This window comes from Nyctereutes procyonoides, unplaced genomic scaffold (genome assembly GCF_905146905.1).
Source record: "Nyctereutes procyonoides isolate TBG_1078 unplaced genomic scaffold, NYPRO_anot_genome, whole genome shotgun sequence".
Taxonomy (NCBI): Eukaryota; Metazoa; Chordata; class Mammalia; order Carnivora; family Canidae; genus Nyctereutes; species Nyctereutes procyonoides.
In genome coordinates, this window is record NW_026575139.1 from 1,194,557 (window position 1) to 1,204,949 (window position 10,393).

Genomic DNA, 10,393 nt, shown 5'->3' on the forward strand with positions numbered 1-10,393 from the left:
CCTGCCCTAAGACTGAGACACTGGACGGGTTTCTAAGTTGTAGGAATAGAAGTCACAGTTGTGGCCACTGTCACAGGAACTAGGCCAGAGGCGGAGGCGGGGGGTGGGGGGGGTGGGGGGGTGTTGACCAGCTGCCCCGCCAACTTCCTGTCCAAACTATAAACTAAACAGAGGGCAGCCCGGGGTGGCCCAGCCGTTAAGCACCTGCCTTCAGCCCGGGGCGTGACCTTGGAGACCCGGGATCGATCCCGCGTCGGGCTCCCTGCACGGAGCCTGCTTCTCCCTCTGCCTGGGTCTCTGCCCCTCTCTGTGTGTCTCTCGTGAATACATGAATACAATCTTAAAAAAAAATAAAAATAAACCATAAACTAAACAGAACTTCAAAACTACATTTGCAAAAAGCATGCCAACAGCAAAAGACTAACACGGACGCAAATTTACAGGCAGGCACATTTTGGAACTCCTGCTCTTTTACCCCAGGCTTTCCAGCCTCCACCCTTAGCCTGTTGGCAAATTCCGTGTTTGTGTGCGTAGGCTTCGTTTAAGTATTTCGTCCGCAGCCCCACACTTCCACGTGACAGCTGGAACCAAGGCCCTGGCACTCCGTGGACGAAACACCCTTCCCCAAAGAAGTGCAATTCCTAAAAACGGTCCTTCTTCGTTGCTACAGGTATTCACCGCGAACCTTGCACCCGCGCCTCGCACCTAGGCGCGCAGTTCTCCAAACCAAAGCTACGCCACGGCGGCCCTGCAAGACTCGAGGCTCGGGTGCGCGGTCGCTGGCGGAAGAGCGCCCGGAGCCACGGCGCGGGCCGAGACCCCGCGTGCACGCCAAGCGCTGCAGCCCAAGGCCCGCGCTCGGGACGTCCCCGGCGCGGCGGCCCCGGCACAGACGCGGGCTCCGAGGCCGCCGCCCCCCCCCCGCCCCCCCCGCACCGCGGCCCGGGAGCTGGGCGGACGCCGCGGCCGGCCTCGACGGGGCGCGGAGCCCGGCCCGCCGCCTGCAGGACCCCCAGCTTACCCGGCTCGCCGCCGCCTCCCTGCGCTCCGCGCCGCGCTCGGGGCCGAGCGGACAGCCGGGGCGAGCGAAGGCGCGGCACAGCGGCGGCAGAAGCGCCCTCCTCGAGGCCCGGAAGCCCACCATGGCCAGCGTCCCCCGGCTGCCGCGACGCACGGCAGAGCCGCGCCGGCGTGAGGGGGGCTGCCTTACGGCACGGTCGCAAAGCCAGCGGGAGCGAGCGGCGCGGCCGACCGTGCGCTTTCCCCGCGGCTCCGCAGGCCGCTCCGGGCTGCCGTGCCGGGCGGTGGTGGCGGCGCGCGCCGCAGGACGTTTTCCCAGGGCGGGGGCTGTTCGGCCCGGGGCGGGGCCGCGGAGCGGGCGACGGCGACCGCGGCGGAGTCCTGCGCGTCGGCGGCGGGGCGCGCGATGGCGCGGGCGGCACAGGTGAGCGCAGCTAGGCGGCTGGCGGGCCGCGGGCCTCCCCGTGCGCGCCCCCCGCTCCCGCTCCCGCCGGGCCTGGGCCTCGGCCTCCGCGCCGCTCCCCGCCCGCGTGCGACGCGGCCCGGCCCCCGGGGGGCTCGGAGGCCCTGCGAGCGCGGCCGCCCCCTCCCCGCGCGGGCCATTGTGAGGTCAGGGCCGGCGGGCGCGTCGGGGGCCCGGGCGACACGCCCGGAGCGGCGGCTGCGGCCAGTAGCTGCCGCGCCACCGCCGGCCCCCTCACCGGCCGCCCGGGCACACCCAGCCGGCAGGGGGGAGAGGGATGCAGCTGGGGGCCCCGCTCCGGTGCCGCACCCCGTAAAGGGCTGACCTTCCACCTCGCCAGCCCCGCCGCGGGCAGCCAGGACCAGCCCAGCTTAGACCTCCTCTGGGTAAAGCGCTGGCAGGGCAGGGCGAGGGGGTGGAGGCCGGGGCCCCGCCGGCCGCCCGCCCTCCCTCCCCCGAGAGCGGGGCGACGGGCCTAGGGAGGCACCAGCCCTCCGGAGGCCAGGCTGGTGCCTTTAACACGGTGCCCGTCACCCTTCCCTTCCTGGGGCATCTTCGCCTTCGCGCGGAGGGTCTTCGACGTCCGCGGAGGGGCCGGGGAGAAGCCCTGAGCGGCGGGGAGGAAGTAGAAGCGGGCCTGGGGGTCGCTGGGATCCGCTGCTGTTTGTTTCACTTAGACTTCCGGGCTTTGTTTTTTTTTTTTTTTTTTGAGATTTTATTCATCTATTCATGAGAGATACAGAGAGAGAGGGAGGGAGAAGCAGGCTCCACGCAGGGAGCCCGATGCCGGTCTCCAGGGTCACGCCCTGGGCCCAGGCAGGTGCTAAACCGCTGAGCCCCCGGGTGCCCTCCAGTTTGTTTTGAAAGCAGGCATAGCTCTCGGGCCAGGTGGGTGCCGGGATGGCACTGTTAGCGCTTGAAGGTTAAAAGAGCAACTGTTGCATGTTCCACAGGGGTGCCCTGCTGTTGCCGACAACCAGGGTCCAGCGTTAATACCTGAGATCCTTGTGCTGTCTCCACCCCAGTAGTGGACCCCGTGCCACACGTGTAGAGACCCAGGCGAGGAAGCTGGGAAATCAGGCCCAGGGCTCCAGCTCGTTCCGCACTGCAGTAACCCCTGTCCATTCCTAATCACAGGGGAGTGTAGGTGATCTTCAGGAAAGTGGATTACTCTTTCCGTACTTGAGTATGACTGCTGTTTATTTTTTTTTAATTTTTATTTATTTATGATAGTCACAGAGAGAGAGAGAGGCAGAGACACAGGCAGAGGGAGAAGCAGGCTCCATGCAGGGAGCCCAACATGGGACTCAATCCCAGGACTCGAGGATCACACCCCAGGCTGCAGGCAGCACTAAACTGCTGCACCTTCAGGACTGCCCGTTTTTGTTTTGTTTTCTTTTGTTTTAAGGTTTTATTTATTCACAAGAGACACAGAGAGAGGCCGAGACACAGGCAGAGGGAGAAGCAGGCTCCATGGAGGGAGCCCATTGTGGGACTCGATCCCAGGACCCTGGGATCACCCCCTGAGCTGAAGGCGGTGCTAAACCACTCAGTCACCCGGGCGTCCCTCAAATACCTCTTCTTAAAATGAGAATTTCAGAATGAATCAATATTCGCTTACCTGTCTGTAGAGTCTTTGTGTAATTTGGCATTCTTGTCATTTTTTAGTGCTTGTAAAACGGAACACAACAAAAGTATGGATATGGGAAACCAACATCCTTCTATTAGTAGGCTTCAGGAAATCCAAAAGGAAGTAAAAAGTATAGAACAGCAAGTAATTGGCTTCAGTGGTCTGTCAGATGACAAGAATTACAAGAAACTGGAGAGGATTCTAACGAAACAACTCTTTGAAATAGACTCTGTGGATACTGAAGGAAAAGGAGATATTCAGCAAGCGAGGAAGAGGGCAGCCCAGGAGACGGAGCGTCTTCTCAAAGAGCTGGAGCAGAATGCAAACCACCCACACCGGATCGAAATACAGAACATCTTTAAAGAAGCCCAGGCCCTGGTGAAAGAGAAGATTGTGCCGTTTTATAGTGGGGGCAACTGTGTAACTGACGAATTCGAAGAAGGCATCCAGGATATCATTCTGAGGCTGACACATGTCAAAACCGGGGGAAGATTTCTCTGCGGAAAGCACGGTACCACACCTTAACCAAAATCTGTGCGGTGCAGGAGATCATCGAAGACTGCGTGAAAAAGCAGCCTTCTCTGCCACTTTCCGAGGACGCGCACCCTTCAGTGGCCAAGATCAACTCGGTGATGTGTGAGGTGAACAAGGCCAGAGGCACTCTGATCGCACTTCTGATGGGGGTGAACAATAATGAGACTTGCAGGCACTTATCTTGTGTGCTGTCGGGGCTGATTGCAGATCTGGATGCTCTAGACGTGTGCGGGCGAACGGAAATCAGAAATTATCGGCGCGAGGTAGTGGAAGATATCAACCAATTACTGAAATATTTGGATTTGGAAGAGGAAGCAGATACTACACATGCATTTGACCTGGGACAGAATCGTTCCATTTTAAAAATAGAAAAGGTCCTCAAGAGAATGAGAGAAATAAAAAATGAACTTCTGCAAGCACAAAATCCTGCTGAATTGTACCTGAGCTCCAAAACAGAATTGCAGGGTTTGATTGGACAGTTGGATGAGGTCAGTCTTGAGAAGAACCCTTGCATCCGGGAAGCTCGGAGAAGAGCGGTGATTGAGGTACAAACCCTTATAACTTACATTGACTTGAAGGAGGCCCTGGAGAAGAGGAAGTCGTTTGCTAGTGAGGAGCACCCGTCACATAAAGCGGTCTGGAACATCCTTGGAAACTTGTCCGAGATCCAGGGGGAAGTTCTTTCATTTGATGGGAACCGAACTGATAAGAACTACATCCGGCTGGAAGAGCTGCTCACCAAGCAGCTGCTGGCCCTGGATGCCGTGGACCCGCAAGGGGAAGAGAAGTGCAAGGCTGCCAGGAAACAGGCAGTGAAGCTCGCCCAGAACATCCTCAGCTATCTCGACTTGAAATCCGACGAATGGGAGTACTAAATAGTACCGATCTCACGGTTGATATTTCTTGTTTTGCACTTTATATATACTTCTATGTATTTATAGAGAGCTTTCAGTTCATTGAGCCTAAATGTGATTTATACATGCAGATTTCATTCTCCGTTTTTATGATTTAAGCAAATTATATACAGTATCTCTGCTGCTTTTGATGTTGCAAAACAAATGTCATTACAGCACGTTAACTTTTCCATTTGGATCATTATCTGTATGTTGTGGTGTGGTTTTTTGGTCCTTTTTTTTTTTTTTTTCCAATCAGAAAGTGGAACGGGCATCTTTTGTCATTTTTAAATGGGTTGTGCCAGCATTGAAATGTGGATCTTTCAGGATCTAGACACACACACAACCTGACAGAGCACTAGAACAATTATGAGAAGAGGGGAAATTTTGGTTAGGTAGAAGTAAGGTCCAAACACAAAAGCAATACAATGATATGATTTATTATGCTAAATAAAGCAGAAGGGTGTTTTTGTTTTTTTTTTCTTCATTTTTAAGGCCCGATTGGTCCAACCCAAGTTAATCGGGTGGGGGTTTTTTTGTTTTCGGATTTTCTGTTTTTTCATAAAGATTTTTTTGTTTGGAAAATGGTGTCTGTATTTCCCCCCTACACTCTGCATTTAGAGGGGAAAATCTTATTTTCATGTGCAACGTAAGAAAATTATGAAAATTAATAGCAAAAAAACCTTTGAGACTGCATTGAAGAAAGATGAAAACAGCAGCTAATTACCTTCCAAGTTTTTGTTTGTAAACTCAGTTTACAATTTTCTGTAGTCATCAGTAAGGATGGGAACATTTTAGTGAAGTTAGGAGAACTTTAAAAAAAAAAAAAGAAAAAAAAAGAAAAAAGAAACAGCCATACCTGTGGCAAGATAAAACTGGAGATTAGTTACCGCTATCAGGTTGTCCTGAGCGAATGCGTCTGAATGTAGGAGGCAACAGGCTGCCTCTCTTGTTCAAGGGTCTTTTAAACAGCAAGGGCTGTTTGGTAGTGGCTGAGAGCAGAAACCGCCAATAGCTCTGCGGGACCAGAGCGTCGTGGCTTACCCGGGGAGGTCGGCTGCTCCTAGCATCTGAAAACCTCGCACTCTGGGACTGAGCTCACTTCATTGGCACACGGATGTTTCTCTAGCACCTGAAAGAGTCAGGAAGGTCTGTCCCTGCAGGAAGTGTTTTTTCACTTGCTAAAGGGTACATCTATTTCTCTAAATGCTTTCTGAGGGTCCAAGTTTTATGGCTGCCAGTTTATGGGAACAGAATTTCCCAAAGTTCCAAAGTGCCTTGATAACACATTGGTCCCAGTATGATAACGAACAGACGACACTTTCTGTTGTCACCTTTCACAAAATAATCCTTTTAGAGTATGTCTTTCGGACTCCGCAGCAGTCTGTAATTTCCTTTCAAAGATCGTGATTTGGTAACTGTAGGCAGCTAGAAATAAAAGATAAGGGAATAGCCCCATGTACCAGAGAGATGATAAAAGCGTGGCTCTAAAGAGATTTTCACTTTGTCTCAGCTTTGCCCAATAATTAAAAGCCCTTGATGTGTCTTTCCTACTAGCAATGTTCTAGTACAATTCAGTGGGTAGTGAAGTCCAAGGGCATTTGTGTCTTTGGGCCTTGACCCTTTCCCGCGTGCACATCCAGCCCTTGGCAACTGGAGATTCTTAGTGCAGGTCACTGGCAGCTCATTTTGGGCTAAGTATCCTCATCTTTGGGTGCTCTTAAAATCCTGGAGTTTCTATATTCAAGTGCTGCCTCAGTTTACCCCACTGGGAAGGCAAGGCTTTCCTCCCAAGCTTGTCAGGCATGTCCTGCCCCAGGCTCTACTTCATTTTCAATGTCAGATTTGAAAGTTAAATGTCAGCATTTCCTTTAAAAGTATCCATTGTTTTTCCAAAAGGGACCTTCCCATATGGTTCATTTTCAAACAAGGCTTTCTGCGATCCTAGAGAAGGCTCGTGCAGCTGAGCTCGGCCCGGAGCCTGGCCTGTGAGCGGAGGGAAGTCTCATGAGCCATCGCAGACTTCTCCTGTGGGTTATGTTGGTCATGGAGATGATCAGATCATCCTTGAGTGACCCGAGGCATGACGTTTCCTGTCCAACCTGTTGTTCCTTGCACCGGGTGACTCTCCCATAAGGAACCCTAGTGACACCGGGTTTAGCTTTCCTTGTCCCTCGTTGGGAGCTGTGTTAATAGGGGCTGCCTGCCGCATGTAACTTTAAGTTGGGCTCATGACATTGTATTGTATTTTTATGATCTTACGTAAAGAGAACCTGTAATGGAAGTAAAACCTACCCCCAAAAAAATGTTTGGCCTTGGGTCTGCATTAAACGGTGTAATCCATGTTCATGCAAAAACTGGCTGGGAATGTTTGCTTTCTTTACCTCACATGCAGACAGCTTTGCTTTCAGGTCAGTCTTTACCCAAATTAGACTAAAGTCCATCGACCTATAGAGAAGCAGTTATGAAAATAAATGTAATGAATAAGTCTACTAAGTACAGTGGGATGCTTTATTTTGCTACGATGCCTTGGTGTAGCGTATCTGATACAGGTCAGCACTGCGAGACGCTTAACCAGTGTTTCTCATTTGTTTTTGCCAATTTTTATCTGTTTTTTGAAGGTCAAAGCTTATCTTGTACATATAGGTTGTTTTTAAGCAAAGCTTTTCAGCTTTTAACGCGTCTAGTATTTTTCTAAGAGTAACTAGAGAAGTGTTTGCCATTGATTTTGATGTACAATACAGATGTGTTACCCCAGCGTGTTGGCTCCTGTCCCCCCTCTATTCATTGTATGACTATTGTAATCGTATGTCTGAAGTAATTCAGTATTTTGAGATATTAGTATACCCTTAATTATTAATGCAATAAAAATCTCTTAGCTTATCTTTGCAGCGGAGAAAGAATGTGAGTCTGAGGTGTGAGTTCTGTTCTGATTCACCTTCATTTACTGTCCGACCCGGGTAAGGAATAATGTCTTGGCAAAGTGGGCCAGGCTTGGGGAAGGCGGGCTCCCCAGGTCCAGTTGGTGGCAGTGGGGGAGGGAGGCAGCAGCCCTGAGCACAGACCAGGGTCCTGTGGCAGGTGAAGGGGTCACCGTTCCATGTGAGCAACCCCTGAAGTGTGGGCAGCAGGGAACAGCCCAGGGGAGGCCTGGCCTCTCGCTGCGCCCATGCAGCCGGGCGCACAGGGGTTGACCTCACTGTAGAGAAGCAGGGAAAGTCTGGCAAGAACTGCCCCCCGCCCCCCCACCACCAAGGCTTCACTTAAGATTGCCATTGACGCTTGCCTTCTCATTAGCAGAGAGTTGGTATTTCTGACCCGTTAGTCCTTGGGGGCCCCCTAAGCCCCTGCCGCCTCCCTGTTCCGCCCCCACTCACCTGGGGCAGTTTCCTGCCTGTTGCACGCCTGTTACATGAAAGCAGCGCCTTGCTTGCGCTGCTTCTAGCCTTGTTCGAGCACGTTTCTGCCGTCTTGTCTCTTCTTGCGGAGGTCTTCGCGGTGATCACCCAGAGGCGGGGGCGGCCCGCTCAGCCCCGCAGACGTGTCCTAGGCCCCGCAGTGAAGGGAAACTGTACAGGTTAAAAAAAAAAAAAAAAAAAAAAAAAACTTTGGGGGAAATTTTGAATAAATCCTGTGCCACACACACAGATGCTCCATATACCACATTAGGCGTTGATTCCCTGAGGACACTGGAACTGGTGTTGGGAAGCTCCTGCCGCGTCCTTAACCCGTCACAGCGCGTCGCAGCCTGCTCACAGTGGTAAGGGACCTGCTGCGTCGGGCCCCTGCGATCTGGCTCTGGGCGTCAGGAGCAGGGCAGGTGTCGGCCGCGGACCAGAGGGCTGGGGAGGCTGAGGGAGGGGGCTCGGGGCCCTGAAGGCCCAGGACGGAGGAACCCCAGGGTGGGCTGGCGCGAGGCCCTGGTGTGCACAGGTGCCAGCGGGAGCATCAGCGAGGCCCAGATCAGGTGCCCGGATGCAAGTCTGAGGTCACCCAGGCAGTCAGGATGTGTCTGATGGTGGCTCCTGTGGCTTCTGTGATTTATTTAGGGAGTTTAAAGATTGATTTGAGCGAGTGTGCACATGTGCCAGCAGGCGGAGGGGCGGAGGGAGGACCTTTCAAGCTGACTCCCCACTGAGCTCGCTCAAGACCCCAGCTGAGGGGCGCCTGGGGGCTCAGCTGGCAAAGCCCGTGAAGCATCTGCCTTTGGCTCAGGTGATCCTGGGGCGCTGGGATGGATCCCCGCATCGGGCTCCCCGCTCAGGAGAGAGCCTGTGTCTCCCGCTCCGTCTCCTGTTTGTGCTTGCGTGCGCTGCCTCAAATAAATCAAATTTTAAAACAGACCTGAGCTGAGACCCAAGAGTCGGACGCTCAGCCAGATGATGAGCCACCCAGGCGCCGTCACTCCTGCTCTGATGTCAAGGCCTCATTTTCCCGACATCACCCACTGAACCTGGGCCCAGGCCCTGTGTGAAGCCCTTCACACGCACACGTCATTCTCAGAAGCGCTCCAAGGCAGGTTTTAGTAGTCCGTGTCCTGAATGATCTGGACCCTTGGGTGATCTCTTGCCCAAGGAACCGCCCTGGTATCAGGGCCGGTAGGAAAGCCAGACACTGTGGGCGACAGCGCCCACTCAGCTCCCACCCCACTTTACCTGGCGAGCAGGTCCTCCCTGCAGGGCCCCGGGGCGCAGTGTGTGCGCAGCAGGGAGCTCTCGCTGGGCCACCCTGGGGAGCAGTTGGGACCTCAGGCCGCTGCCCAGCTTCAGTTTCTCCCCACGACGGGGGTCCTTAGCACCAAAGGTTGGGGACTCCTCTGGCTAATGCATGCCACACTCCAAACGTCAATAAACCTTGCATCCTTTTTTAAGATTTTATTTTGTTTTTGAAAGGTTTTATTTATTTATTCATGAGAGACACAGAGAGAGAGAGAGGCAGAGACACAGGCAGAGGGAGAAGCAGGCTCCGTGCCAGGAGCCCGACGTGGAACTCGATTCTGGGACCCCAGGATCACGCCCTGGGCCGAAGGCAGGTGCTAAACTGCTGAGCCACCTGGGCTGCCCAAGATTTATTTTTAAGTAATCTCTGCCCCCAACATGGGGCTCAAACTATAACCCCAAGATCAAGAGTGGTGTTGTACCGACTGAGCCCGCCAGGCTCCCCTTGACCCTGCATCCCCTTTAGTGGGAAGACTTCATAAGAAATACTGTCTTTTTTCTTTTTTTTTTTTTTTTTAAGAAATATTGTCTTAAACCAGCATCTTATTCTGTCCTCAAGTCTCTAAATTGTGAATTATAGGGGCACCCAGGTGGCTCAGTGGTTTAGGCCACCTTCGGCTCAGGGCATGATCCTGGGATCCTGGGATTGAGTCCCACGTCGGGCTCCCTGCATGGAGCCTGCTTCTTCCTCTCCTGTGTCTCTGCCTCTCTCTCTGCCTCTCTCTGTATCTCTCATGAATAAATAAATAAAATCTTTTTTTTAAAATAATAAATTGTGAATTATACCTGGAAAAATATGTCCTTCCTACTTATCCTCAAAGTGAAGTTAATATTTCTCTTTGGGGATCCCTGGGTGGCTCAGAGGTTTAGCGCCTGCCTTCAGCCCAGGGTGTGATCCTGAAGTTCCAGGATCAGGTCCCACGTCGGGCTCCCTGCATGGAGCCTGTTTCTCCCTCTGCCTGTGTCTCTGCCTGTCTGTCTTTCTGTGTCTCATGAATAGATAAAATCTTTTAAAAATATATGTATATATTTCTTTTCGGATCCATAGACTTTCCTGAGCTGCCAGGAGGCTGTGGCTTCCAGTAAGAGGAGAGCTACCTGCCTCACATTGCCTCCACGTCTTGTCTGCACTCTG

At 53.1% G+C, this 10,393-nt stretch overlaps 2 protein-coding genes across 3 annotated transcripts in view; one reads left to right on the plus strand and one right to left on the minus strand.

Annotated features, from left to right (window-relative positions):
* The window catches only part of LOC129496039 (cytochrome c oxidase assembly factor 8), a 36,606-nt gene extending 35,454 nt beyond the window's left edge, over positions 1–1,152 (minus strand). For both annotated transcript variants that reach the window (XM_055303949.1, XM_055303948.1), the window contains exon 1: positions 1,022–1,152. In XM_055303949.1, coding sequence (XP_055159924.1) covers positions 1,022–1,144 — 123 coding nt within the window. In that variant the 5' untranslated portion in view covers positions 1,145–1,152. The remainder of the gene's footprint in view (positions 1–1,021) is intronic.
* On the plus strand, positions 1,143–7,443 carry BAG5 (BAG cochaperone 5). The gene is given in 3 exon segments (XM_055303947.1): positions 1,143–1,444; positions 3,152–3,600; positions 3,603–7,443. Coding segments are annotated over 3 exon segments (1,671 nt in total). The 3' UTR covers positions 4,523–7,443.
* Positions 7,444–10,393: the final 2,950 nt, after the last annotated feature.